At 48.6% G+C, this 25,560-nt stretch overlaps 11 protein-coding genes across 11 annotated transcripts; 6 read left to right on the forward strand and 5 right to left on the reverse strand.

The window, feature by feature from the left end:
- The first annotated feature begins 273 nt into the window (after positions 1-273).
- Positions 274-1,419, forward strand: BKA67DRAFT_556709 (uncharacterized protein). The gene has a single exon (XM_046102175.1). The coding sequence runs from the start codon at positions 722-724 to the stop codon at positions 1,346-1,348; it is 627 nt and encodes a 208-aa protein (XP_045962144.1). The 5' UTR covers positions 274-721; the 3' UTR covers positions 1,349-1,419.
- A 558-nt stretch (positions 1,420-1,977) lies between these two features.
- Positions 1,978-3,108, reverse strand: BKA67DRAFT_556711 (acyl-CoA N-acyltransferase). Its single transcript, XM_046102176.1, has 3 exons — positions 2,838-3,108; positions 2,413-2,742; positions 1,978-2,361 (listed from the first exon to the last, which is right to left on the reverse strand). Exons 1-3 carry the CDS (start codon positions 2,924-2,926, stop codon positions 2,136-2,138), a joined length of 645 nt encoding a protein of 214 aa, XP_045962145.1. The 5' UTR covers positions 2,927-3,108; the 3' UTR covers positions 1,978-2,135.
- A 248-nt stretch (positions 3,109-3,356) lies between these two features.
- On the forward strand, positions 3,357-3,792 carry BKA67DRAFT_656149 (complex 1 protein; the record flags this gene model as incomplete). The annotated part of the gene is made up of 3 exons (XM_046106899.1): positions 3,357-3,461; positions 3,515-3,655; positions 3,718-3,792. 3 exons carry the CDS (start codon positions 3,357-3,359, stop codon positions 3,790-3,792), a joined length of 321 nt encoding a protein of 106 aa, XP_045962146.1.
- BKA67DRAFT_556715 (ribosomal protein L36-domain-containing protein) lies at positions 3,788-4,669 on the reverse strand. The gene is made up of 2 exons (XM_046102177.1): positions 4,246-4,669; positions 3,788-4,136 (listed from the first exon to the last, which is right to left on the reverse strand). Exons 1-2 carry the CDS (start codon positions 4,543-4,545, stop codon positions 4,047-4,049), a joined length of 390 nt encoding a protein of 129 aa, XP_045962147.1. The 5' UTR covers positions 4,546-4,669; the 3' UTR covers positions 3,788-4,046.
- A 474-nt stretch (positions 4,670-5,143) lies between these two features.
- BKA67DRAFT_513568 (threonine dehydratase-like protein) lies at positions 5,144-6,930 on the reverse strand (the record flags this gene model as incomplete). Its single annotated transcript, XM_046097577.1, has 2 exons — positions 5,144-6,667; positions 6,727-6,930. The coding sequence occupies 2 exons, from the start codon at positions 6,928-6,930 to the stop codon at positions 5,144-5,146; spliced, it is 1,728 nt and encodes a 575-aa protein (XP_045962148.1).
- Positions 6,931-7,461: 531 nt separating this feature from the next.
- Positions 7,462-8,895, forward strand: BKA67DRAFT_556720 (hypoxia induced protein conserved region-domain-containing protein). The gene is made up of 3 exons (XM_046102179.1): positions 7,462-7,860; positions 7,919-7,986; positions 8,061-8,895. The coding sequence occupies exons 1-3, from the start codon at positions 7,820-7,822 to the stop codon at positions 8,576-8,578; spliced, it is 627 nt and encodes a 208-aa protein (XP_045962149.1). The 5' UTR covers positions 7,462-7,819; the 3' UTR covers positions 8,579-8,895.
- A 147-nt stretch (positions 8,896-9,042) lies between these two features.
- On the forward strand, positions 9,043-11,454 carry BKA67DRAFT_556722 (restriction of telomere capping protein 5). The gene is made up of 2 exons (XM_046102180.1): positions 9,043-9,424; positions 9,490-11,454. Exons 1-2 carry the CDS (start codon positions 9,365-9,367, stop codon positions 11,242-11,244), a joined length of 1,815 nt encoding a protein of 604 aa, XP_045962150.1. The 5' UTR covers positions 9,043-9,364; the 3' UTR covers positions 11,245-11,454.
- Positions 11,455-15,544: 4,090 nt separating this feature from the next.
- On the forward strand, positions 15,545-17,707 carry BKA67DRAFT_689146 (polyamine transporter 3). The gene is made up of 5 exons (XM_046109088.1): positions 15,545-15,943; positions 16,005-16,397; positions 16,455-16,479; positions 16,637-17,477; positions 17,531-17,707. Exons 1-5 carry the CDS (start codon positions 15,686-15,688, stop codon positions 17,679-17,681), a joined length of 1,668 nt encoding a protein of 555 aa, XP_045962151.1. The 5' UTR covers positions 15,545-15,685; the 3' UTR covers positions 17,682-17,707.
- Positions 17,643-19,250, reverse strand: BKA67DRAFT_202490 (chaperonin 10-like protein). The gene is made up of 3 exons (XM_046095429.1): positions 18,901-19,250; positions 18,535-18,843; positions 17,643-18,480 (listed from the first exon to the last, which is right to left on the reverse strand). Exons 1-3 carry the CDS (start codon positions 18,923-18,925, stop codon positions 17,804-17,806), a joined length of 1,011 nt encoding a protein of 336 aa, XP_045962152.1. The 5' UTR covers positions 18,926-19,250; the 3' UTR covers positions 17,643-17,803.
- Positions 19,251-20,574: 1,324 nt separating this feature from the next.
- On the forward strand, positions 20,575-23,489 carry BKA67DRAFT_513155 (uncharacterized protein; the record flags this gene model as incomplete). Its single annotated transcript, XM_046097541.1, has 3 exons — positions 20,575-21,217; positions 21,282-22,357; positions 22,422-23,489. The coding sequence occupies 3 exons, from the start codon at positions 20,575-20,577 to the stop codon at positions 23,487-23,489; spliced, it is 2,787 nt and encodes a 928-aa protein (XP_045962153.1).
- A 118-nt stretch (positions 23,490-23,607) lies between these two features.
- Positions 23,608-24,741, reverse strand: BKA67DRAFT_533102 (uncharacterized protein; the record flags this gene model as incomplete). Its single annotated transcript, XM_046099652.1, has 2 exons — positions 23,608-23,892; positions 23,953-24,741. 2 exons carry the CDS (start codon positions 24,739-24,741, stop codon positions 23,608-23,610), a joined length of 1,074 nt encoding a protein of 357 aa, XP_045962154.1.
- Between the last annotated feature and the right edge of the window lie 819 nt (positions 24,742-25,560).

The raw sequence follows: 25,560 nt of genomic DNA on the forward strand, positions 1-25,560 counted from the left end.
GTTGACCAGCTAACCCTTGCTAACAACGTGAAGTATAATCAGTTCATTAACGTAACACCATCGACTGTTCCACTAAAAAGTCAGAAACTTGTTTGAATCATTAGTATCACATGGAAAAGGTGTTGACGAAAGCAAGAAACCCCTCAGTCAGTTGTTGTTAGGACAATGCCCCGGAAATCGAGCTTGTTCTCCGCAGTCCCAGCCCTATAATAGTGCTGCAAAGGTGGGCCGTAGGGATTAGAGCCCGATGTCACACCCACTAGGTTAGTTAGACTAGACTTTGCCCCTCCCGGCTAAGCTTTCAGGTCATACTTCCCCGCAAAACGCTCATAAGAACTGTTCTAGCAAGACCTCCCATCTTGCACGTTGCAAAACCTTAGACAAATACACTTTTATCGATGGGACGATTACCATGGTATGAAGTGAGCTGATCAACATGGGAAGAAAAACTTTCTCATCTGTGCATCAGCCGTCCCAGGGTAGCCCGGAGCGCTTGGGAGATCACCTGATCCGAATACCGTTGCTGATAGATGATAGTAATTGCACTGTACATACATAACTGGTGTCACAACTCTTAGTTCCAGTATTTCTTTCATTGGCAAGGAACCACCATGCGCTTCCACTACGGGCAAGTTTCGATACATTAGCCCATTAACATTTACTTAAACAACATACCCTAGAGTTCCACGAAATTATCTTACGCCCATGATATCTCCTCACTATGGACAACAAAACATTCCATGTGGTTAAGCTTACTTTAACGGGCGTAGGAAACTCATGCAATCCGACGTCCGATATAGCTATTCTTGCCACTTTTACAGACTACAATGCGGCAAAAATGAGAGCGAAAGAGATCCTCTTGAATGAAGGCTACGATGAGAGCCTTTTCAAGGTTTTGGATGTCAACGGAGGGAAGCATAGGGGGAAAAACAGCAACGATCTGGTAATATACGCCGAGGGGCTCTTAGATGAAAAGTACACAGTTGAAATCGAAACGATTTCCACCAATGCCAAAGTGGAAGGAGACGACGACGGCCGTGTAAGGTGTCCACTTTACTATGTACTGCAAACAGTGGTGCGCAACACCAAGGATGGTACTGGTTGCGAGGTGGACAGTACTATAAAGAGTATGCATTGGACTCGGAAGCTGGCTAGAGCTGCGATAACCTCAGCTCTCTTTGATGATAAAACAAGCAAGGACGGTTTCGTCGAATATGCAGAGCATGCGGATGGTATGAACGGGCCCGAGGGTCCTGATTGTATGGGGCCATGGGGCCCGGACGTTATTATTCGTGCGGTTAAGGAGAACGGTGAAACCAATTTCGTGTCCATCAAACGCTGCAACTAAGAACGTAGGAAAGAGCAACATGACGAAATAAAAAAAAAAATTGTTAAAAAAGGACATTATATGGTTTTGAGGTCAGGTTGAGAGCAATTTTTGACAGACTTGATACCAAACATCGTATCTCTAGAGTAAGGGTAGATTACGTTTTCCTGTTAGCGTGTCTCTCGCATAACTACTACCCTTTGGATAGGATGTCTTGTGGCTTGACCATTAGCAATATCCAGTGCAGCGTGAAACACCCTTTAAAGGTAATCTCACTAAATGCTAAAGAGTGCTGCATTTCTGTCAGTCTTGGAGCCATCTCCATTTCCTGGCGTGCTATCGTCCGCAAGTTTCCAGATGCTAGGGCAAAGTGGATCAGCTCGGATATTATCTCACCACTCGTCACGGTTTGCTCACTTAACCCCTGTGTCGGAAAGAAGGGGAAGGACGGAACAAAGAAGGATGGCAAGTTGACAGATCACGGTGACCCGGAAGACTTATGGCTTCCCTTGTGGACATTGTCATCAACCAGGGTGCCCAGGGTAGCGGAACACATTCGTATACGGCAGAGAATGCACAATACCGACGACAAAGCAAAGGACAATATGTATATGGCTAAGCATGCCATGCAGTCCGGACTGTATATGGGTGCTAGATAAAGAGCGGCGCTATTCGTATAGGAGTACATCTTGTGTTATGGGTAATCTACTTGGGTATCCTATCTTCATCCTTCTGATACGTTACAGAATACTCTCTGTACATCTGAATCAACATCGATCTCATTCAACGCGTTTATGAGAATTATATTTCATTTGACCTTTTTGCTCATTATAACATAATTAGGAGCTAATTCCTTGCCGTGACGTAGTTGTCTAGGTTCCGGGGATATCGGATCAATGCCGAACCCCAACCTTTTGTAGAACTCGAAAGCATCTGTGTTCTTCACAAAACATGTCAACATAACCTTTTCAACCGTCTGTATATGCTTGGCCACGCTCTCCTGGAAACCCATGAGGTGTCTTCCCAGCCCAGTGCTACTCCACTGTTAGTGATGTTATATCGCATCAATGAGGAACCATACATACCCTCTCATCTCCGGCTTGAGATGTATCTCGTAGCAATAAATGACCGGCTCCCTCTCTTCGTATGTTGGCATGAGAGATGTGAACCCACGAATGTCGCCAGCCGCGTTCTTGACCACAATGTACCTCATCTCAGGCTCCTTCATCTCCGTCAACTTTTTCCGTGGGTTCCAGCCACCAGAAGATGCCTCGTAATGGGCTTTACTCGATTCTTCGATCAGGGCCAGACAGGACTTCAGGTCCTGGAGGCTCATATTTGCAGCCTGAGCCAGAGTGATCGTGCATTCTTCTTGAGTCTTGCTGTGGACCCATTGTCTCCAATCATGATCATTGCTGTCGCGCTGTTAGTCAAGGTTTGTAGGCGAGTGAGTTACGGGATCAAGCGGTATTCTCCCCGATAAATCTGGATCCCAACTACGTGCACATACCTTGGCTTCAAGTACTCGCTGATGAACTGCTCGTCCGTCTTTGTCCATGTCTCTTCGATAGGGTCCACAACTGTAGCGTTGGAGCCCATCTTGATGACTGTTCTACACGCGAACTGTCATTACAGCCACACAAGACCAATCAATAAGTCGAACACCCCGAGTCTGCTCAAGAGGTGTTAAAGAGATGCATGAATGTTAGTTCGGAAAGGAAAATCCACTGCGCTTTAACACTATAAAAATGCAATTCCTCCAAATTCTCAGACAGTAATGCACAATCTCTAATTTATGCAGGGGGACACGCGCTTGAGTCTAGTGACGCGCCTACACGCTACTAACCTAACCTTGGTAAATTTGTTAAGTGCATAACCTCGGACGCCACCTGGTGAAGGATGAAAGGCCCTTTTTGAGATCGCATGGACTTGAAGCCATTGCCATCGTCACAATTACCAAGCTCAACGAAATTTGGGGCAAGACAGAGGAGTAATTCAAATGCGTTGAGATCCGCTTCCTGAGTTTGCGATGGGCTCTCTGGGCATATTTAGGGTGTTGCGGACTGCAATTCGGAATTATGCCACTCAGGCGAAGAGAGGCACCCGGCTCGGCAAGGCTTTGAGCTTGGATCATGTGAGGAGCGATGGATGTTCTTCAGCACTTGCTCATGGCTGACAGTCAAGCAGTTTCTTCAGCGCTCGCGAGTCCTATCATTATATCGGACTATCCTGCGTGGCACGAAGCAGATCAGCGACCGAGGCACTCGCGCGGAGACGCGGAGCTTTGCGCGGGCTGAATTTGAAAGGCACCGTGATGTGACGGATTTGGTATGTTATACATGGGCTTTTCCTACGCTGCTAGAGAAATGACAAGACTGATGCGATTTTAGGGACATATAAGGTATTTGCTCTCGACCGGAAAGACGGAGTGGGAGAACATGGAGAAATATGTTGCCGGCATGTAGCCTTTCCAAAATCACACTTCCTTCACGCTCCAACACTTATCTGAGAGTTTGCACCCTGCCAAATGATCCGCTCTATTGCACCCTCCGAGTCTACAGATGTTTCTTTCTGCGCGAGTTTCCCGTATGAATCCATGGTTTATTGTACACGTGCGGGGGCATACACATTTCCGGAGGCCTCTCCTCCCTTCTCTCGTGCCCTCAATGTCTTAGGAATCGTACATTTTGTAACGCCGCTCACGCCGTGAACGAGCATCTTATCCTTGTCGTTGCTTGTGTCTTGGATTCGCGCTGCAGATGATGTAGATGTATCCTCGGTGTCGCTTGTTCGCCTTTCTTCGCACGACCTGGACCAAGCAGTTTGTTAGCCCAACCCGCCTCACATGTGTGTAGCCGGGAAGGTTCTTCGCATTTCGACGCCCCCTATGCGTAAGAGCAAGCAAGCAAGAAACTCACCTTGCAATGCTCGCATCTTCTCTTGACCGAACTGTGCACCTTCATGCCCCGCGTCTGCTGCTGCACCTTGGGCTGGAGAGCCTTCGCGGCCATGGTGGCAATTGCCATCTTCGGTCTGGTGGTAGCCGGCGTGATGGCTTGTGATATCGATCGGACCGGTTGCTGCTTGGTGATGCTGCGGAAGACGGTCGATCGGGCCATTGCGGGCTTGGGGGCGGCTGAAAGCGACAGAGAGCGCATCGACGACAGAAGCGACGAGCTCGCCATCTTGGACGACCGACAGACTGCTGAACCGCACATTTTTGGTGGTGGCTGAAGGTATGCGACCTGGAATTGAGCTGTGTCCAAGAAAAGGGTGCTGCTATTGCTATGCAGATGGACTTGGGACTTGCGCCGATGGGGTGGATGCAATTTTTCGGATAAAAGCCGGCCTAGTCTGTCCAAGTCGTGCTGTACATATCATAAACGGTCATGCAGTCGCATACTTCGACTAAATAACGATGTATATGTGACTACCCATTTTATCACTGCTGACTTTTTACAGTTCCATTTACTTGGAATTTTACGAATTTTGAGTTTCCTTTTTCTTGCAGCAGCGGAAATTTACTACTCATAATTCTAGCCCCCTGGAACTATGGTGCCTCCCACTTGTCTCAGCTGTATGTCTTTCGATGGGATAGATAGTGATGAAATTTGGGATATAGTTTATCGAGTAACTTTCCACGCATATTTGGCACATACATATTCATTCAAATCTGCTTCATTTTGAACGAGAGTCCAGCTTTGCATCTTAGGGTCTAACCAGGCTTTAAAACACATCGCATGCCGCCGGATCAAGACCAGTTTATTTTGTGATTCACAAGCGCCTGAACTCCTGTAGTAAACCTCAACCAAATGCTCAGGTTCTTAAGAACGTCTTGAAAGCGGCATTGTCAGTAACATCCTCCCACGGGTATCCGATCTCCTTCAAGAATTTCTCAAGGTCGTTTAGCTCAGCGTCCGGACATTGAATGCCCGCCACAATTTTGCCCACATCGCTACCTCCATTTCTATATTGGAACAAACTGATGTTGAACTTGGTTCGCAGAGTGTTTAAAAACTTCTGCAGCGCACCAGGCCTTTCTGGGAAAGTAAACATGTAGACACGTTCGTCAGCTACACTGGATCGCCCGCCGACCAAGTATCGAATATGTGACTTGGCCAGTTCGTCTTGCGACAAATCCGTGACTGTCATGCCCGACAAGTTGATGCGTTCCATCAGCGATTGAAGCTCGCTCACCCGCTCAGTCGCCGGTGCTGTAAGCGAGATACCCACCAGCACGTTGGCGACCTCATCTGTGGCGTATCGGTAAGAAAACTCCGTCACAGCGTGAGGCATGATGTTGTTGATCAATTCAGAGAAAGCTCCTGGTCGTTCAGGGATGCTGACGGACAGAAGAGCCTCTTTGCCCTCGCCCAGAGTAGCTCGCTCGGCGACAAATCGAAGACGGTCAAAGTTCATGTTAGCACCGCTAGTGACAGCGATAACGGTGCGGTTGGAATCGCTCGAAGGGTTCTCCTTCACCCACTTCTTCAAACCAGCCAGCGCCAACGCACCAGCGGGCTCGACAATGGAACGGGTGTCCTCGAATACATCCTTGATAGCTGCACAAGTCTCGTCGGTAGTGACTTGGACAACTTCATCTACAACTTCTTGGCAAATACGGAAAGTCTCCTCACCAACAGTCTTGACTGCCGCACCATCAGCGAAGAGTCCGACTTCCTTGAGGAAGACTCGCTCTCCCTTGGCGAGCGACTGCACCATGGCGTTGGCATCATTGGCCTCGACACCAATGATCTTGACGTGCGGTGCTACACGCTTGATGAAGACTCCAATACCGGCAATAAGGCCACCTCCACCTACGCAACAGAATATGGCGTCGACCTTGGCGAGATTGGTATCTGAGATGAGCTCGAGACCGATAGTACCTTGGCCGGCAATTACATAGGGATCATCAAACGGCGGAATGTTGATAAGCCCATGAGCCTTCTCGAGCCGAACACACTCCTCCTTGGCAGCATCAAAGTCGGCACCATGCAGAACTACGGTTCCTCCCAACCTTGACACATTGGAATGCTTGATACTGGGTGTGCCCTGGGGCATAACGATGGTAGCAGGGATCTTAAGCTGACGAGCAGAATATGCCACTCCTTGAGCGTGGTTTCCGGCACTGCAAGCAATGACGCCCTTCCAGCTCTGCTCCGGGTCCAGATGGGCCATCTTGTTGTATGCGCCTCGTAACTTGAAGCTAAAGACGGGCTGTTCATCTTCGCGCTTGAGCAGTACGTTGCACTCGAGTCGATTGGAGAGATTCGTAGCCGGTGTAAGTGAGGTTCGCTTGCAGGCTTCGTATACTCTGGAGTTCAGAATCATTCCTACATACTGCGTTCGCTGGTCAGTGGCTCTACTTTGTCAATTGGGCGCAACAGAAGTCACCGTACGTCGGGATGCCCATTAGGCAATAGCAAATGGTCGGGAACGAGCTGCTTGATGCGAGCCTGCTTATCGGCCGAGCGCGGCGACGGGTTGGCGCTGTACTCGGTCAGAGCAAGGCCGGACAAGGAGGGCGTGCGCCTGCCATTGCTCTGCTTGTGGCCACTGACGCCGTTGACGCCGTTGACAACGGGATCTTCGTCTGCAGACATGGTTATGTGATTGTATCTCAGTCGCCGCTGTTGCTATGGCTTGCTATGACCGCTGGATCAATGGCTGGAGCTCTTTATTATGAACTGGTAAATTTTTGGTGGGGCAGTTGACCGACATCTTGTGACGCAGGGCGTTAACGTCAGTTTTCACTCCGATTCGCGGACGAAGTGGAATTCATGGACGCTAGAACTGCTTGTCAATGGACTGTCCACTGCTGGCTTGTAATGTGCGTAGGTTAGGCTAACCTCGAAAACCTGGGAGATCATTCCGATAACCCAGCGGATAGTCAGCGGTAACATACGATGGGTAAGCCAGTTTGTCACAGCCGTCTCTCACTGGTAGTCGGATCCGATGCGAGGACTCATGCTTCATTATTTAGCGGACTGGGTGTAAGTTAGGCAAGAGACGTTTGTTATACCCAAGCCTGGCCGCAGGCTTACCCGGTTTGACTTGAACCATCCAATCATTGTCACTGTACTGTTGACCATTACAACGAGGAGTACTTAACGCATGCACCACAACACACTTGACCCAGTAATTAACTATACCACTGGAGCGCTTTTGCACAGAAGGGATAAATGGCGGGGCATTCGGAACAGCGGCTTAGCGCAAGCATGGTCAGTCTTTCAGGTCTTTCAGGTCTCCCAAGGCGTGCGGCGCATCCCTTATCTTAGCGTGCATAGCTCAGCTACCTGCTGCCCTCTCTTATCGGAGCTATGGACCTGTTGATGGCCTGGAACAATTCCGCAGAAATCCATGTCATCATAGAAACTTTGCGTGCGGCTCGTTCGATTGATATTCAGACGGAAGCACACAACGAGTTGAGGCTTCTCGAAAGCGCCAGAACACCCCCACCACCGCACAATTCGATAGACACAGTCTTTCGATATGGCCGACAGACCTATGCCCTCGTCCTTTGACGACGACAAGTACGTTCAATCCCGCCCACCGCGCTCCATCACTCCCAGCTTACAAATGCCGACCTAGGGACTATCAAGAGACTGGCTTCCAGAAAGTCTCGCGCAAATTGAAAGAAGAACCACTCGTCCCCCTTGGTACGCGACTGCCCGATTCATTCCATTGCATCCGACCCTGACACCATTCTGACTTTTCGCGCTTCACAAAACAGGTACGCTCCTGACCTGCTTCGCCCTCTACAATGCTTGGCGCGCCATGCGAAAGGGCGACCACGCCCAGGTCCAGCGCATGTTCCGCGCCCGTATCGGTGCGCAGGCCTTCACCGTCATGGCCATCGTCGCCGGTGGAGCATACTACGGTGCGGACCGCGAGAAGCGAAAGGAACTCATCAAGCTCGAGGCACAGAAGCGCGCCGAGGAGCGCCATGACAAGTGGCTGAAGGAACTCGAGGTCAGAGACGAGGAGGAGAAGCTCCTGAAAGAACACTTGAAGCGAAGGTCAGAGAGAGTCCAGGCCAAGAAGGTGGAAGAGGCCGAGAAGGTGGCAGAGAGCGTCGAGGGCGCCGATGCATTACCTAAAGCAGAAAGCCAGATACCGGCAGATGACAAGCAGGAAGGATCGAGTGTGCTGGGCGCATTGTCCAACGCAGGAGGTTGGTTTGGCACAGGAAAATCGCCTGCATCAAGACCGGCGGAAACGCCGGCGACAGAGAATGCAAACAAGAAATAGGATCGTTCGTCCTACATCGTCTTCGACCACGTTACGAAGGCCATCGTTCTACTCATTCTGGTCAGGATTCGGGCTCGAAGCTGGCGAGCCACCAAAAAGGCAAATCATTGCATTGTCGTTCATAATGTACATCACTCCTCTGTAACCAATACATGTCATTTCAAGTTTCTATGGAATGTAAACACGATAAAGTACCTGAGATATGGACTATAGACCATCATCAACTGAGGTATAGCGAGCGCGTTAAAGTGAGCAGGTTAGTCGCATGAGTGTTCTCTGGGGATTTCTATATAAATCAATTGATTTTACAACTAGGCTACCGAAGATTGTCCTATACCGCATAACTACATACATGTTGTCTCTTCTCATATGCAGGACTGTATGTTCAGATTATTGCATGCGCCTCACCGGACAAGGAGTCAAGAACTTTGAGGCTCAATTGGCACTTTTCCGAAGACCCAACGGTGAAAGATACCTGTATTTTGCGTGTCTGTTTAGATAAGATATCACTACATAGTCGGGGGGTCCTGGATGATTTCCCGGGAGTGCATAACGTGTCCCAGCAAGTCGGATCCTGCGGGGTAAGCCGTTAATTATTACAAGCACTCCAGCGCTTCTTGTCCATTGCTGTACCGCGTTTATGGCGCTACGTCACTAACGGACCACCATAACGCTTCCATTCCAGGCACCACGAATGGCACGGAGAGGCACGACGATATCCAAGATCCGCAATACAAAGTGGTTGGTTCTGTTTTGGTTCACAGCAACAACGGATGAGATGTCATCATGGGACAATCTCACTCAGAATTGGAGCATCGCTCCAAAGAGGAGGTCACTGCTAAACTCGCAAGTATCCCATCACGCACAGCATGTCCGCGGGGTTTGGTGGCTAACATGTGATTGTCGTACAGGCAGAGAAGTTCGCACGCAAATGTTTCGAACCTTTAGAGCTGCACCACTTCAAAGATAATTTCAAATCACTTGCCGACCACCAGCAAGATGTACGCTATCTCAAAGAAGACACCATCGCCCGCTTTCTGGAGCTGCCCGACATCCTTGGCGTCTCGCCTGTCGTCTTCCAGATGGCCTCGTACATTGGCGCATTCCCCTTTCTGCATGATGCACCTGCCGTTCTTGGTTTCGAACAAATGATCATGGTTGTCACGATCCTGAGCGAGAGATATACCAAGATACTATCCAAAGGGGCCGCGACTAGGAGGAAGCTCCTCTTCAAGAGCTTGGCAGTATACGATCGTAAGGTGTCCGAGATTGAGAAGCAGTACCAGACCTCGTCAACTAGCGAGACTAGATCCCACGCGCCTGGCTTTGCGGTTGACGAAGCGGGCGATGACCCAGAAGATGAGGCGGTTGATGACGATGAACTAGTCCTCGCTGCCCTCGATTCTTTGGATCTCAACGATGCATTCAAGGCAGGCGACTTGCACGCTGCGACCACCCATGGCGCCCTGATACCAGCTGACAACTTCCGACGACTAGTCATGCTATTGTTGTTAGTAGCACCGCTAGAAGTTCAAGAGAGCCTTTCCAAGTTCGCCCCTCGTGTTACAGGCGAAGAGCTTGAAAGTCTTCGGACAACCGCGGAGAACATATTGTCAGCGTTCCTGAATGTGGAAAGGTCTCCGGGAATCACTTTCACTCAGTTCAACGAAGTCATCCCAGTTAACTTTCCATATTTGTTCAACGGCTTCAACGCCCTTTTCGAGCACTTCCTCTTCTCTAAAAGTCTCGATCTCAACAAGCGTAAAGGCAGCGTCCCCAAGGTTGAAGAACACGCCATACCTCTTCCACCTTTACTACTGAATAAAGGCCGAACTCTAAATCTCAATGTCCTGTCACAGTTGTCGTTCTTTGTACCAGGAAACGAACTATTTCGGCGGCTGAGGCTGCTATATTCTGGCGCAGAGGCTGGCTTCTCCATGGGAAGCTTCGAGGCCAAGGTCTTCAATTGGCGTGCTCCTACTATTTTGTTAGTTACGGGAACTAGACTGGAAGAATCTACGAGACCCAGTGGATCAGAAGCGCACTTCTTAGATTCCATACCGCCAAAGCGCTTTCCCAATGGTAGTCCTCCGAACAAGGATCGCGTCACATTCGGGGCATTGGTTCGGCAACCGTGGCGGAGCACCAACAAGGAGTGCTTTGGCGGCAATGACATGGTTCTCTTCCAGCTGGGTCCGACACACGATGTATTCGCTGCCTCAGTCATCAACAAAGACTTTGTAGCATTCACTAAACCCCCAAATACAAACCCTGGCATCACAATCGGATGTCCCATTCCCAAGATGGGTCAAGCCGCCCGCCATGAGAGCCTTCGAGCTTTAGGTCCCGTCTCATTGGTCATTGACTCGAGCTTCGAGTTTGGTGTCTTCACGCACGATTATACATCCCGCGGAGGGGCTTTTTCAACCAGTACCTCAAGGAAGTTTGACTTTCAGGAACGCTTCCAGATTGACGACATCGAAGTATGGGGCTGTGGAGGCGACGCAGAAGCAAAATCCCAACGAGAAAGATGGGAATGGGAAGCAAGGGAGGCTGAAGCAAGAAGGAGAATCAATTTGGGTACAGGGGACATTGCGGCTGATCGCGCTTTGTTGGAAATGGCCGGCCTGATCGGTACCAATAGAAGCGGAGGGTCTATGGCATAACGGGCCAATGAATAGTAGAACGGTTAAAGCATGGCGTTCGGGTCCAATGTCATTTACAGGTACTTATGCAACATGGGGCGAACAGGGACTTGATTGTGAGTTTGAGCAGTTTTGCGAGACTACGTTCCACGCACGTATTCTAAAATATATGAACCGTGGACACCAAATAGCACACATGGTATTTTATAATGGAGAAGTTTAAACTTGCTGTTTCATTTGGAAAGAGCTTTCAGGTTTCAGGTCCAAGGCCAAGAGCGGGTAAATACTCATCCCAATCTTACTCTGGTTGAGATGAGCTTAAAAATTATGTATCGCCAGTGGCATCTCACACCTTCGATATACTCATCCCCCTTCGCCCAGTCTCTCTACCTTACGTTCCACGCAATGGCGTTGTGAGATTTTGGAAAATATCATTCAACCGTTGAACCGCTTTCTCGACCTGCGTGTCACAATTATTTTCTGATCACAGTCCAAAGCGAGGCTATTCGGGAATATCATTGAGAAAAGTTACACGCCTTCATTCCTGTAATCACATGCCAATGGCAGCTCGCTCTCACCGACTGGCTGCTTGGGTAACCCAAGAAACCTCATCAGGTATTTAATGTTCATTACTGTAAGAGTTTATCATGCGCACTTTCCAAATGGGAGAGGAAACAATGTCCGCGTGCACTCGCATTCTCAGGTTCTAATATTATGACTGGGACTTTAGCAAGTACTCTAACCTAAATTACACAGCAAATACCTTCATATCGTTCAAGCGAAGCGATTCTATCTACCCTGACGCTGATGAACGCCGTAGTGGACACAGCAGGAGTCTTGCAGACTACCTGCTCCATATTGTACCCCTTCTGGGAACCCTCATTGCCTCCGATCGTTCGGCCACGTATCGTGACGGAAAGATTCGAGTTCTTCTGTAACGCCGACTCATAACAGTTTGTATGAGCCGGGGTTATCTTGAATGTTTTGTAACTCACCGTTTCTGGCGGTTCTTCATCTCGAGTCTAGATCTCCTCCTCGGCTAGCTTCTTCCCACGATTCCCACTCCCCCGGGGGTCTTCATCTTCAACTAATGCAGCTTGTCCAAAATTACTGGAGTAGAGAAGCCAGTGCCGCACGTGGAGGCCCAAAAGTCATCCTTTGGCGCCAGTAGCATCGTACATATAAGGCTTATCGCAGCTCATGCATCTGCTCTCCTGGATCGCCCCGACGGTGATGCAGTTCTTGGCGGCGCTGATGAAGCATTATCTTGGCGCGCTACCTGGTCTGGAGGTGGGCTTTCAACTGCCAATCTTCTTTTTAACAATCTCCTGAATTTCTATCTTTTTCATTGCATTTTGAATGATAATAATCTTTCAGTATGAAAAGTCCTTTATCCACAATAGCATGCATCTACAAGGATTTCTACCAGTCCATGTCTAGTATAGAAATCTTTCAACAAGACGTTATCGCGCAGACTAGCTTCACTGTTTCGTGATGTTGTAAGCTATTGGTCTAATACACTTATTGGTATTTCTGATAGAACCATTATCCAGACCCATACTCTAACACCATGGAACTCTTAATTTTCTTAAGATACTTTATCAAAACACTGGCCATCACTATTGCTTGCCGCCTTCAGCCATGGACTGAATAATCCTTTCGGCGAGCCACCTTATTAGGGCATTTAACGCTCATTAAATTCTTCTAAACGGCTTTTATATTTTGAACAAGCTCGTCTACTGATTCATAATTCTTCCAGTAGCACTTGGATATAATATCACGGCAAGCTTGGAAGCCCCAGGGAAACTTGTGCTTCAAAAGCCTATCCCTGATCATTTTGTGCTACTCGTCTTCCCGGTCCACAGTACCAGGGAATATAAAATGGCCCCAAATGATAAAATAAATCGTGCATCCAAGCGCAAACAGGGCCGTTCTAACGCCAGGCTCAAACCATCGGGTCGGAGACGGTTGAACCTGCAGGGCTCGCCACTCCCTCCACCAAGCAGGACCATCCCATCTCTGGATAAATGTTTGAGCTGGAAATCTGCCAGTTTGACATGTAGCCCTTCGCCATGGAGAAACTCTTTTTGCCTACACAACGCCATTTCGATGAAGAAGTGCCCTTCTTGTACGGCACCAAACGTTGGCGAGCAAGTTCGCTTGACCCGGCGAGTGATTAACCGCTGACTAAACCTACCGACGAGAAGATAAGAGATCGCCAGATACAGAACATCATTGCTTGCTTTTGCACTTGCACTTGGGTGATGGGGAACCCCAATTTTCGTGCATCTCAACCGGATTTAAACGAAATCAGGCTTTAAATGCCAAGACGATCGGAAGGCTATACACGAATTGGAACCTCGAAGACGTGGATGACGACTGCGAGGATGGAGAAGGCAATCATGAAGATATGTATGTAAATGTAGATGACAACGAACACAACAACTACAAGGACAACGATGACGATCATAACGATGATACTGACACCCGTGACGAGGAAATGAATTTATAAACAATAATTTATGTATAAAATCAATTTAACTTTAAATGACCATATTTAACATTATATCAACATTAAATTTGGGTTTTCTTGTCTTACAAATCTTCGGATTTTATCATCTTGTTTTAACATTAATACTGTGTATATCTCGCATAGGCCTACTAAAAGCGGGATGGGATCTAGCTTGTACCGCTAACCATGAACTATCTATTCCTAGTCCAACTGTGACACACGATACTGTACTGTAGCTAATTGGGTCTGCTGAAATGGGGGCTATCCATTAGTTTAGCTGAGTTGTCGACTCGCTAATTCGCCGGGCCGTGCCGTGCCTAACCAGCCGGGGCTGAATGACTACAAACGGATTCTATTCTTTTCCTCTGCCTCTAGAACCTATAATGAGTATTGACGCAACGTACAACGTACAGCTACCTGGTCTGCTAGCGACAATGTTGGGTCCACATGGTACGACGCATGTAGCATCTGTTGAGTCGAGCATACGATAGCAGTCATCAACTTCTCTGAATGTCGGGAGCTGAACGATACCGTGAGTAGCGGGACTTTGCCATCCACCCAACACCACAATTAGGTAGACAAGATCGACATTGACGAGTATGAGCTGTCAAAGGAGCCCGATGAGCGGTCGGAAGGAAAAAGAAACATTCACAGTTCAAGAGAGTGTTAACAATCTTTGTAAAATAACCAAAGGTAAAATAAGAATAAATATCTGGCAACGTGTCAGTCTGCAATGGCTTTTCAGCTTGAACTCGCCATATTTGGTGTCTTATCACGAATTTTAGATTTTCCCAGATTATGATTTGAAATATTATATAATCATAGAAAATGGCAACTTTAATAATATTCTGCTCTTTGAGACATTGTCCTGGAAACACAGCAGCTCGGGGCCCGTCTGTCTTAAACCTGAGATGATAAGCACAAGGTCAATATTGTGTTAATTGCCGAGCGATCGTTCCAACTAGGGTTGGCTGGATTGCAAGGTCTCCAAGGTGGGAGGGGTGGCGTTCTCCTTCGGACCCCGATTTTTTTATCCAGTCAGGCAGTTCAGGCTACCGTTTACCTGGGTAAAATTCCCTGTAAGTGCCGGAGCAGTAGGTTGGGGGGTAATCCTTAGCGAATGTCCGATGTTGTACGTCCTTGATCATACTTTTGCAACATCTTACTTCTCCACATGAACCGCATATCTGCCAGTCATGTCTATTCTTTGATGCCGAAGGTCATGTAAACTCGTTGACCTAACAACAATCGCGGGTCATGAATGAGCTATGACTAGGCAGTTCGCTTTCACCTCGCGCTAGTCAAATGATGAGGCCTCTCAAATAGGCAATTCCATGTCGCACGTGGTGACGGCGAGTTGGAGTTTTATGTGCCGATTTTTCGTGCTCTAATTCGGGTCCACCAGTGCCAACAGTGTGAACCAGGAAGCTTCTGAGCGTTGACTAGACCAACCCTGAGCTCACCCATGCTTTTCGAAATTGAAGCCACTGGCCATTACAATGTTGTGCTCGTAACTGTTTGACCGGGTGGTTTCACGCGTGTTGACAAACGCATAGGTTCATTAATTTCCCTACTTTTGTATTGCACTGAATTTGTCGGTAGACTAGCTCTGGTACGATTATGAACATCGCAATTGTGGTCGTCATAACCAGGATGTATGGTGCGATAACTGCATGCGTAGAACACAGTTCCATGCAGCAACCCTAGATACGAAAGGCCCGAGATGTTTACCGCTTTATTTCCGTGAGGGAATCAAAACCAAACGATATCCAACATTAATAAATTATCTGACAAAAGTTATTCAAAATCATTGTTTTGTAACTCCATGCCGCAATCTAGCAGGCGTTCATTGTAGCAATCTCTAGACACTCCTCTGTTTTCTAGGAAGAAAGGCTCAAAGTCTTGACTGCTTACATTCAACATCCTTAAACTGCGGGAGAACTCGTAGGGATGGACAACAATCGTGAATATCAAGCAACTCAAGGAGCAAACTACGGAGCTCGTGCGCCAATTAATCCCACAGCAACTGCTGGCGAAACCAACGTGACGATCGCCGACATTGGCTCAGCTACCGGAGATCAGCATGCAGAAGCGAAACCTGGATTACATGCAATAGGTGGTGAGAAGCATATTGAGAACAAAGAAGAAGCTGGAAAGAACAACAGACATGGCGAGGAAGGGGCCAGGTCCGTCGGGCCTGAATTTCTGGTAGGAACACTGGTACTGTGGCGTGGCCGTCAGCTGGGACTAGACTAATATAATGCCCCAGGTGACTTGGCAAGATGAAGCTACCGATCCAGGTAATCCAAAGAACTGGGCTATGAGAAGAAGAGTAAAAGCGTTGCTCGGGATGTCCTCATTCGTCTTCATGAGTCTATTCACTGTCAGCATCGTTGCGCCTACACTGCCCGCGATTGCCTCGGAGCTCCACATTGAGAACAAAGCAGTCCAAGAGATGGTCCTCTCTGTATATCTTTTGGGCTTTGCTATTGGTCCACTGATCGCAAGCCCTCTCTCCGAGACGTTCGGACGTGTGAGAATTGTGCAGTCATGGAACCTGCTGTACCTTGTTTTCAACGCTGGCTGCGGAGCGTCAAGAACGAAAGAAGCCGTCATCGTTTTAAGGTTCATCTCTGGCATATTTGCGAGCGCCACCCTTGGTGTGAGTTATACCTTACAATCGTTTTCAATGATGGATACTAAGATTATACCGACCCAGATTGGTGGTGGCACCATAGGCGATAGTAAGCAATTGTCGGAACCATTTTCTGTCCGTTCTAGGTTATCTACAAAGCCGACATTGCCTATCACAGGCAATTGTCTTTTTGTGACTGTTTCAAAACACTCCCGAATACCCCCAGCCTACTAAGAAGAAATAATGACTGACTCAAAGTGCTGTAGTGTTCCGGCCAAAAGAGCGCGGCAAAGGTGTGGCTATCTATAGCTGGTGTTCAGTTCTTGCCCCGTTGTTCGGAGTTATTCTTGGTGGATTTGTCGCTAAATATACCACCTGGCGCTGGGCTTTCTACGCATCCTCGATTCTCAGCGCTTTGATTCAGCTTTTGGGATTCATCTTGCTGGAAGAAACATATCCACCTTTGTTACTACGCAAAAGAAAGTGGCAGCTTATCCAAGAGACTGGAGATGCAAGGTATTACACAGATTACGACCATCTTGATCATGTTGGGATTCGGGTACTCTCGCAAAATCTGGTTAGACCTTTCAAACTTTTGGCGACGCAGCCCATTGTTCAAGTCATGGCTATGTATAATGCATATCTGTATGGCAATACTTACATCTTCTTTGCAGATTTCGTCAATGTCTGGACGGATCGCTATCATGAGAGCGTCCAAATTGCTGGCCTCAACTATGCCTCTATTGCAATTGCTTCCACCATAGCCACAATCATATACACCATGACAATCGATAGAATATATCGTAAGATGTCGGCGAAGAATGATGGGAAAGGAAAACCAGAATTTCGGATTCCTGTTATGGTGCCCGGAACTCTCTTGCTAGTAATCGGACTGTTCTGGTACGGCTGGAGCGCCGAGTATATGCTACATTGGATCATGCCGAATTTAGGTTGCTCTCTCTTCGTGGCAGGTGCCTTGGTTTGCACCAGCTCGGTGAATGCGTATATTGTTGACACATACGGGCAATACTCTGCCAGTGCTATTGCCGCGATATCAATCCTACGATGCCTGGCTGGTTTCGCATTCCCATTGTTTGCTCCATATATGTAAGTCCATTCCTATTTGGCAGATTAAGTGGTGAAACTCACAGAATAAACAGGTATACAACACTCGGGTATGGTTGGGGTGCTTCGCTTCTTGGCTTTATCGCTTTAGGAGTCGGCTTTCCGGTCGTCGGGCTCCTGTGGAAGTTCGGCTCGTATCTTCGGGAACGGAGCCCATACTCAAATGCTTTACGCACTCAGCTGTAGGGCCATGTGTGCAGCGAAGATGTGTTAGGGACATGTCATGGTTACAAGTTTTGTCAGTTGGACTGAGAAGTATTTACAGGCAGAGATCCCTCTCTATGGGCAACGTCTTATAACTGCCTAGCTTAGTTCACGCCTTCAGTGTCGGCAACTTTAAACACAAGCTTTTGAGCATTGACTCGGCCGGCCTTAAGTTCCTCGAGCGCATGCTGCACACCGCCCAGACCACCAGGCACCACCTTCGTCGGCTGGGGCTTGAACCAGCCCTGCTGGAGACCCCGTGCTATATACCGGAAGTAGACGAAACCAAAGTCCTTCTCGGCGTCGTGTACACTTCCGACGCTTGTGACTGCTCGCTCTATGTGGTCCGGGATTTCACTAAAATCTTTACCCGGAAGTACCAGCGTAATTTTAGACCCCTTCTCCAAGATCTTGCTCAAATTCTGATAACTACCTTTCTCCGACACGGCATCGTAGGCGTGGAACAGCTTGGCGCCGTTGAGTGCCTTCTTGATACCTTCTACGACAGCTTCATCGCCCGAACGGTAGTCCACAATCGTATCGCCCTTGCTAGGGTCGAGAAACTGCCTGACATGATCTTGTGAATTACCAGCCACGCAGATCAGCGGGTGGATGTTGCTCTTAATTGCCAACTGCAGGGTGTATGCACCGACGGCGGATGCGGCACCGTAGATGACCAAAGGGATCGACTCCTTGGCTGGGCGCCAGGGTTCAGGAAGCTGCAGGCGCGAATAGAGTCCCACGGCGGCCGTCAGGGCCGCAAGGGGTATAGCAGCACCCTCTGTGGCTGGTTAGTGGCCAAGAATCGACAGAGGTAAGGGTGGTCTTTACGCACGCTCGAAGCTGATGTTCGCGGGAAGATGAGCAGTCGTGTTAGCGGGCACGACGCTATACTCGGCCCAGGCTCCGTGGGGAGCTAGCATCACGTGGAAGCCGATAACTCTGTCGCCTTTCTTGAACTCGGTCACATCACTGCCGACTTCAAAGATGGTACCCGAGACATCGTCTCCCTGGTTGGCCACCTTGCCGAGCCACTCGGGCAGCTTCCAGTCCTTTGGGTTGGAGCCGGCGTACTCAACCTTGATTACGACCTCATCGGCCTTGGGCTTGGGGACTGGCGAGTCGATGATCTCAACCACCGGTCCTAAAGTACCGTTAGAACTATCATCTACGACGTGACTCTTGAGTTTTGCGGACTGACCCTTTGAAACGATAGCTTCCTTCATTGTGGTAACGTGGTATAGTTTTACTTATCTGTATTGCGTCCAGGCGATAAACTTGAAGATACCGAGTACTTTAATAAATACCGGTATGCGGCTATTATGTTTATCAATGAAGACTTATGTGTTAACCTTCAAGGCAGAGATCAGTCGCCGGGAATTTCTTTCGACACTGGACTGACTATATGGATATTTTATATTTGTAAGCTGCGAGGGTTGTTCGCATGATGTAGTGCGGAACCGTCGATGTGCTCATCCGATCTCCACCAGTCACAATCCGCGAATTTCCATGTAATACTCTAGGTGGAGATGTCATTGATCTATAACGTCACTGGCTCACGAAATGGTCAATCGGGTTGTTGACTAAGTCCGATGTACCGAGGTCAAGTGGGACAAGCGCAATCAAGCAAGTGCCAATCGCTGAACCGTGACCAGAATTCGAAGAGCATCGAACAAAAAAAGATAAGAAAAAAAGTGATAAAAAAACAAATATCTTTTGTCTACGTGCAAGAGTATAGAAGAACAGTATAATTTATTGTTGAGATCTACCTTAGGCATGTAAGACCTAAACTAGCAACTACTTAGTGTTATAATCGAAAGTCCTTTTAAAGTCCGGAGCCACTTGGCTCTGTTCCGGTGGAGCCCAGCGCAAGTCGGGTTGTGACAGCCTCACTGAGTTCAAACCACAATCCTTTTTGCATTGATTGTTCCCGGTTCTGCCGCACTTCAATCTGATCTTGGCGGCTGTAAAATAAAGCAGTCAGACTTGAAACACAACAACGCTACTCTCTTGAAAGTTCCTTACCTGTTCGATGCAAATCTCGCATATTTGCATTCAAACTCCAAACCCATAAGCTTGCTCTTGCGTTTTTGAGGGGTTTAATGTGACGAAGTGTATGGTCCAAGGGACCGCCACGTTTACGCAGTCTCCCCGATCGAGTCTTTCGTGGGGGCTACGTACTGTTCTGCATATCATGTCATGGTGCAGAATCCAAGATCTAGCATCTTGCAGGATCTGGGTTCCAGCTAGGATTTATGATGGTGCCAATCTTCAGAACTCACACGTGAGTTCTGCAGGCAACGGGATTTCACTGCAAACATGATTGGCTATGAACGGGTGTCAGCATAATCACTTGCTTTTACTGTACATTCGGGCGGATCATTATTGGTTAGATGAGGATCTAGGGCCTTGATTGGTATCTTCGGGAGTTCTTTGTGCCTTCGTTTTGTAGGTGAATGAATCAGTACAACTTTATTTTGACACTTTATAAGAGCCCAGTACGCCTTCGACACCCTTCTGGCCATATTTGATTTATATCAACGCGACTACGCAAGTCGATGTTGTGAGTGCAAGGGTCGCTCTTGCATGAAATAAATAGTGCAGAGCAAGATTTGATTTTTGAAGCTGGAGTGTCTCATGTGTCAGCTTTCTCTACTTTTATGTGCACTCAGCTGAACAAGACTTAGAGCGGCGTCACAATTTCTACATATTATGCTGCTTCTGGAACGTGGCTGCTGTTTCACGAAGGCCAAACAAGTGAAGAATTTAAAGCTGACTTTTTCCTTTTCTTCTTCTTTCTTTCCTTCAAACGCCAGCTTCTGGACCATCGGAACAATTTTTCAACCAGATCTTATAACACTACTCGTAAATTATGATGTACACACTCATTGATATCCCCAAGCATGCAGCCTCGACTGCGCCAACAAAGCAGCTGCTGTTCTATACACAAGAACACACAATCCAGAGCATCACCTATTTAGAGCTCTACACACGAGTGCAAAGAAATGCCAAGGTGTTAATGGAACTGGGCAGCATAACTAACCGAATAATTTTGTTGCACTTGGATTCGCAATTCAACTATGTTGTCTGGTTCTGGTCTGTCATCGCTGCTGGTATGATACCTGCAGTATCGACGCCACTGCCTGCAAATACGAAAGTCCGCGACCGCCACTTGAAGCATATAAAACATTTACTCGGTCGTCCTCTTGTCATCACTACGAGAGCATTGGTATCCGAGCTGAGTCCCTTGGATGACTTGAGTATTGTTGCAATCGAGGATCTCGCTCGGTCCACCCCCACTTCTAATGAGCTTGATTGTGATCATTATCGAGGGAGCGGTACGCCCCTTAAAGTTGACACAGTCGCCTTTATGATGTTGACTTCGGGTTCCACTGGCGGAGCGAAAGCTGTCGAGATATCTCATGCGCAGGTCCTTGCTGCCCTGGATGGAAAGTCACAGACATTACAGACGTCCGGAGAAGATGTGTTCCTGAACTGGATAGGCTTCGACCACGTCGGTGAGTGTGATAGGTTCTTTGAACGCGACTCATATAAAACGGGAGATCAATTAACTTCTGATAGCTTGTGTGACTGAAATCCATCTTCACGCCATGAGAGTCTGCGCCAAGCAAATACACCTTCCTCCCTCAATGGCCATACATGATCCGATCCTCTGGCTGAAGCAGCTGTCTGATAACTCGGTTAGTATAACATTTGCACCGAATTTCTTCCTTGCAGAGGTAACAAAAGCTATGGAATTCGATCATGAGAACCGTCGTATCGACCTCGTCAATCTGCGACACGTTGTATCCGGAGGTGAGGCCAACAAAGTCTCAACAGGCATCGCATTCAACAAGCTCGCCAAGAGGCTAGGTTGCACGCACAATGTTCTACGACCAGCATTTGGCATGACTGAGTCTTGTGCAGGCTCTATCTACAATTTGGAATTTCCTCCGCTTGGGGACGTAGCCGGAGAGGACTTCTGCTCCGTCGGTACCAGCATTCACACTATGGATGCCCGGATTGTGGACTCTGCCGGCCACGAGTGCGAGATCGGACAGAACGGCGAATTACAACTGAAGGGCCCATCTGTCTTCAATGCCTATCATAACGATATGACTAGCACTGAGAGCTCGTTTGCAAGTGATGGCTGGTTCAAGACGGGGGATGTGGGTCATTGGGTTTCTTCCAATCGCAGCATCATGCTAGTTGGCCGAAACAAAGACACAATTATCATCAACGGAATCAACTACTACTCCCACGAAATTGAAGCTGCTATCGAGGATCTTGCAATTAAGTACCTTGTTCCTTCTTTCACCGCAGTCTTTCCGATTTGGGCCGGAGACAGCGACACTGAAGAAGTTGTCGTCACGTTTGCATTGTCGGAAGGAGTCGTCAGTGACGAGGCGTTAGCAGTCGTCATTGACAAGATCCGAAATGCAGTCTTTCTACACTGCTCAAGGCAACCGAGTATAGTTATCCCTCTTCCGTTGGGTTCGCTCAACAAGTCATCTCTCGGGAAGTTGTCCCGGTTTCAGCTGAAGCAAGCTTTCGAAAAGGGACGATTCCAAGAAGAAGTTGAATCTACTTCTGCACGTATCTCTTCCCATCGTAGAGCGGTACGTAAGGCCCCTGAGACAGAGACGGAAAAATTCATGGTGCGTATCAATTCTCGTCTATTGGCTTTATACTATGCATTCAAGGCCAACTCGGTGTTCACAGGCTCGTTTCTTTGCCGAGGAGTTCAGTCTTGATACCGAGGAGGTTAGTTTGGAAGACAGCATGGTTGGTATGGGCATGGACAGCATCCGCCTAATGAGATTCAAAGATCGCCTACAGAAGCAGCTTGACCAGGAAAAAGAGATACCCATCGGACTTCTCTTGTCAAATCCGAGTGTTGGCAGTCTTGCTAAGGCGATTGAAGAATGGAACGATATTGATGTCGTTGCTTACAACCCGGTCATTGTACTGCAGTCCGGAAAGTCGGGCGCGGTACCGGTCTGGTTTATACACCCTGGCTTGGGGGAGGTACTAGTGTTTCTTAATATCAGTAGATACTTCACCGACAGACAGGCATATGCTCTTCGAGCACCTGGGTTCAACCGTGGGGAGGAGATGTTCAGTTCCATCGATGACATGACTGACGTGTATATGGATACGATCAGACGCCACCAACCACACGGGCCATATGTCTTGATCGGATACTCATTTGGATCCATGATTGCTTTTGAGATTACCAAGAAACTCGAGGCAGCAGGTCACGAAGTCTTCATGGGATCTCTAAACGGCCCACCACATATCAAATGGCGTATGATCCAGATTGACTGGTGTGAACTGTTTTTGAACTTGTCCTACTTCCTTGGGTTTCTCACGGAAGAGGCGGCCGTCAAGAAGTCTGCCGAGTTCCACCAGGCCGGCTATACGAGGCATGAAATCGTCGATGAAATCCTGGCCATTGTACCTGCTGCGAAGCTCAAAGAGTTGGACCTAAGCGCAGAAAAGCTGGCTCATTGGGCAGATGTGTCATCGAAACTACAAGGTCTTGCTCACAGTTACGATCCTACAGGCAAGGTACAGCACATCGATGTCTTTTACGCCGACCCTCTACTAGCAGTGAGCAACGACAAGGAATTGTGGCTACAACAGCATCTGCATCCCTGGAATGAATTTTGCCAGGGACCTGTCCGGTTTCACGACAGTCCCGGGGCTCACTACACTATGTTGAACCCCGATCATGTCTTCGTGATGCAAAAGGTCTTGCGATCGGCTCTGAAAGCTAGAGGTGTGTGAAGCGAGTGTGGAGAACGACATAAGGACAGTTGAGACCAGACATGCTTGTATTTTCGCTAAATTCACTACATTCGCTACTGGTAATCATTTCCTCGTTCCATGGATGCCTTTGAGTATTCTAAGCATCCGCAATCTTTACTGCAGCCTTGCCAAATGCCTTTCCGGTGAACATCTCAAGGAAGGCAGCGTGGGCAGTCTCCAAGCCGTCATGCTTGGAATACTTGGCCTTGATTGATCCATCCGCCAGCCACTTTGGCATGTTCTCGTTAAAGCTGTCGATATTTGGCTCATAGACATCGTGGTCCCAGTAGATGAATCCTCTGATAGTGATGCGCTTGCGGAAGATATCTGAAAGGTTTGTGACACCGTACTGCTCCTCCTTTGGCTTGTTATATTGGGATGCCTGCGTGTATGTTAGCGCCTGTGATCGCAAGGATGAGAGTAACAGGGTAAAGGAACTTACCATGCCGCACACAATGATACGTCCGAACCAGTTGAGGTTCTCGATGGCGGCCTGGAAGTGATCTCCGCCGACGTTCTCGTAAACCACGTCCAGACCCTCAGGAGCAAGTCTCTTCAAAGCGTCAAAGATGTTCTCCTCGCGGTAGTTGAAGCAGGCATCAGCACCTAGCTCTTCGACCACGTACTTGAGCTTGTCGTTCGAGCTGACGCTACCGATAACTCTCATGCCCTCTCTCTTAGCAAGCTGGACGACGAGCTCACCAACAGAACTGGATGCGGCGTTGACCCAGATAGTCTTGCCCTTCTCGGGCTTGACCAGGCCATAGAATGAGTTCCAGGCCGTCATACCTGCCAGACCTAGCGGCCCGAGGTAGTGGGTGAGGTCCAGGTTGTACTTGTTCTCGACCTTCCAGACAAGGTGGGCGGCCATGGGCTTGGCCTCGATGAACTCCTGGGGAATCACTCCGTACTCGGCAACGGGTAGGAGACCTTGGATCAAATCACCGTCCTGGAACTTGGGGTTATCTGACTTGACGACCTTGCCAATGGCGAAGTTCGTGATAGTCTCGTCAGGGACGTAGCCTGGCACGTAGCTCTGGAAACTGGGACCCCTCATACGGTCTCGTTGATGGGGGTCCAGGCCGGCTGCGAGGACCTTGACAACAACACCACCCGGGGGCGGAGTCAGGCTGACCGGTCTGTCCTCGAAAACTGTGTGAACTCCGAGTTCAGGCAGCTCGGTGGGGATCTGCTTGAAGACCCATGACTTGCTGATTACTGTGTCCGTCATTTTGTATGTGCGTTGTAAGATGTTGAAGACAGGAATCTGATGAACACACAGACTCGCTGAGACGGATCTGACGTTCTATCTGCTGCCTTTTGTAGCTGAACTCCCTTCTCGTTCTCTCTCTCCGTCTCGCCCCTCACCCCATCATGATGCCCACCCTGAGTCGCACTTTTGCCCTGGTGGGTACCTACAGGGAACAAGATGCTGTCACTTTGCTGTTAAGATCATCGTACGGCACCCGCACGCTCCCAGGGTCCTGAGACGTCCCAATTCGATCAATGTATCCCTGTCAGTCCCTAGCGCCCGAACGTCTGTGCCCTAGACCCTGCTCGGTCGAGGCATTAAACCGTTTTGATGGGGCCTACCTTGTGAGTTGTCGTGCATGAGTTCCACTTGGTGGAGTTCTAGAATTCCACTTGCGCTATAAGCGTGGCGGCCGCACCTCCGCTTATGGACCTGGGCAAGAGGAAATATCCGGTTATGGTTAACGTCTAGTTCATGTCCATGTAACTTGCAGCGTCTTCCGCACGTAGAAAGTACCATTTCTACAAATGGACATGACCCAACAAATTTTCTGCAGGGTAGTCGTATCTGTACCGAATAGGAGGACTCTGGAAATGCGCACGTGGGATCTCGCCCCCATCAACCATTCAAGCATGAAATCAAGACCAGACTGTTGGAGCTGAGTGGTTGCAGGAGATGAGTTCCTGCCGCTGCCTGCCGGTCTCAGCATGTAGTTGTTCTAGTCCGTGTCGGGTTTCTAATCAGCCTTAAAGCGTTTCTACGACGAAACTTGGGGGCTCTAGTCAGGCGAGCTAGTGA

This window comes from Truncatella angustata (genome assembly GCF_020726525.1).
Source record: "Truncatella angustata strain MPI-SDFR-AT-0073 chromosome Unknown BKA67scaffold_2, whole genome shotgun sequence".
Lineage (NCBI taxonomy): Eukaryota > Fungi > Ascomycota > Sordariomycetes > Amphisphaeriales > Sporocadaceae > Truncatella > Truncatella angustata.

Excerpts from the sequence above, each read along its gene's own strand:
- BKA67DRAFT_556709 (XM_046102175.1), top strand. The coding sequence starts at position 722 with ATGGACAACAAAACATTCCATGTGGTTAAGCTTACTTTAACGGGCGTA.
- BKA67DRAFT_556711 (XM_046102176.1), bottom strand. The coding sequence starts at position 2,926 with ATGGGCTCCAACGCTACAGTTGTGGACCCTATCGAAGAGACATGGACA. Across the intron at positions 2,743-2,837 it reads AGCGAGTACTTGAAGCCAAG|CAATGATCATGATTGGAGAC; the intron begins GTATGTGCACGT and ends ACAGCGCGACAG. Across the intron at positions 2,362-2,412 it reads CTCAAGCCGGAGATGAGAGG|CACTGGGCTGGGAAGACACC; the intron begins GTATGTATGGTT and ends ACAGTGGAGTAG.
- BKA67DRAFT_556715 (XM_046102177.1), bottom strand. The coding sequence starts at position 4,545 with ATGTGCGGTTCAGCAGTCTGTCGGTCGTCCAAGATGGCGAGCTCGTCG. Across the intron at positions 4,137-4,245 it reads GAAGATGCGAGCATTGCAAG|GTCGTGCGAAGAAAGGCGAA; the intron begins GTGAGTTTCTTG and ends TGCTTGGTCCAG.
- BKA67DRAFT_556720 (XM_046102179.1), top strand. The coding sequence starts at position 7,820 with ATGGCCGACAGACCTATGCCCTCGTCCTTTGACGACGACAA. Across the intron at positions 7,861-7,918 it reads TCGTCCTTTGACGACGACAA|GGACTATCAAGAGACTGGCT; the intron begins GTACGTTCAATC and ends ATGCCGACCTAG. Across the intron at positions 7,987-8,060 it reads AGAACCACTCGTCCCCCTTG|GTACGCTCCTGACCTGCTTC; the intron begins GTACGCGACTGC and ends TTCACAAAACAG.
- BKA67DRAFT_556722 (XM_046102180.1), top strand. The coding sequence starts at position 9,365 with ATGGGACAATCTCACTCAGAATTGGAGCATCGCTCCAAAGAGGAGGTC. Across the intron at positions 9,425-9,489 it reads AGGAGGTCACTGCTAAACTC|GCAGAGAAGTTCGCACGCAA; the intron begins GCAAGTATCCCA and ends ATTGTCGTACAG.
- BKA67DRAFT_689146 (XM_046109088.1), top strand. The coding sequence starts at position 15,686 with ATGGACAACAATCGTGAATATCAAGCAACTCAAGGAGCAAACTACGGA. Across the intron at positions 16,480-16,636 it reads TGGTGGCACCATAGGCGATA|TGTTCCGGCCAAAAGAGCGC; the intron begins GTAAGCAATTGT and ends AAAGTGCTGTAG. Across the intron at positions 17,478-17,530 it reads CCATTGTTTGCTCCATATAT|GTATACAACACTCGGGTATG; the intron begins GTAAGTCCATTC and ends CAGAATAAACAG.
- BKA67DRAFT_202490 (XM_046095429.1), bottom strand. The coding sequence starts at position 18,925 with ATGAAGGAAGCTATCGTTTCAAAGG. Across the intron at positions 18,844-18,900 it reads GGAAGCTATCGTTTCAAAGG|GACCGGTGGTTGAGATCATC; the intron begins GTCAGTCCGCAA and ends ACGGTACTTTAG. Across the intron at positions 18,481-18,534 it reads CGCGAACATCAGCTTCGAGC|AGGGTGCTGCTATACCCCTT; the intron begins GTGCGTAAAGAC and ends AACCAGCCACAG.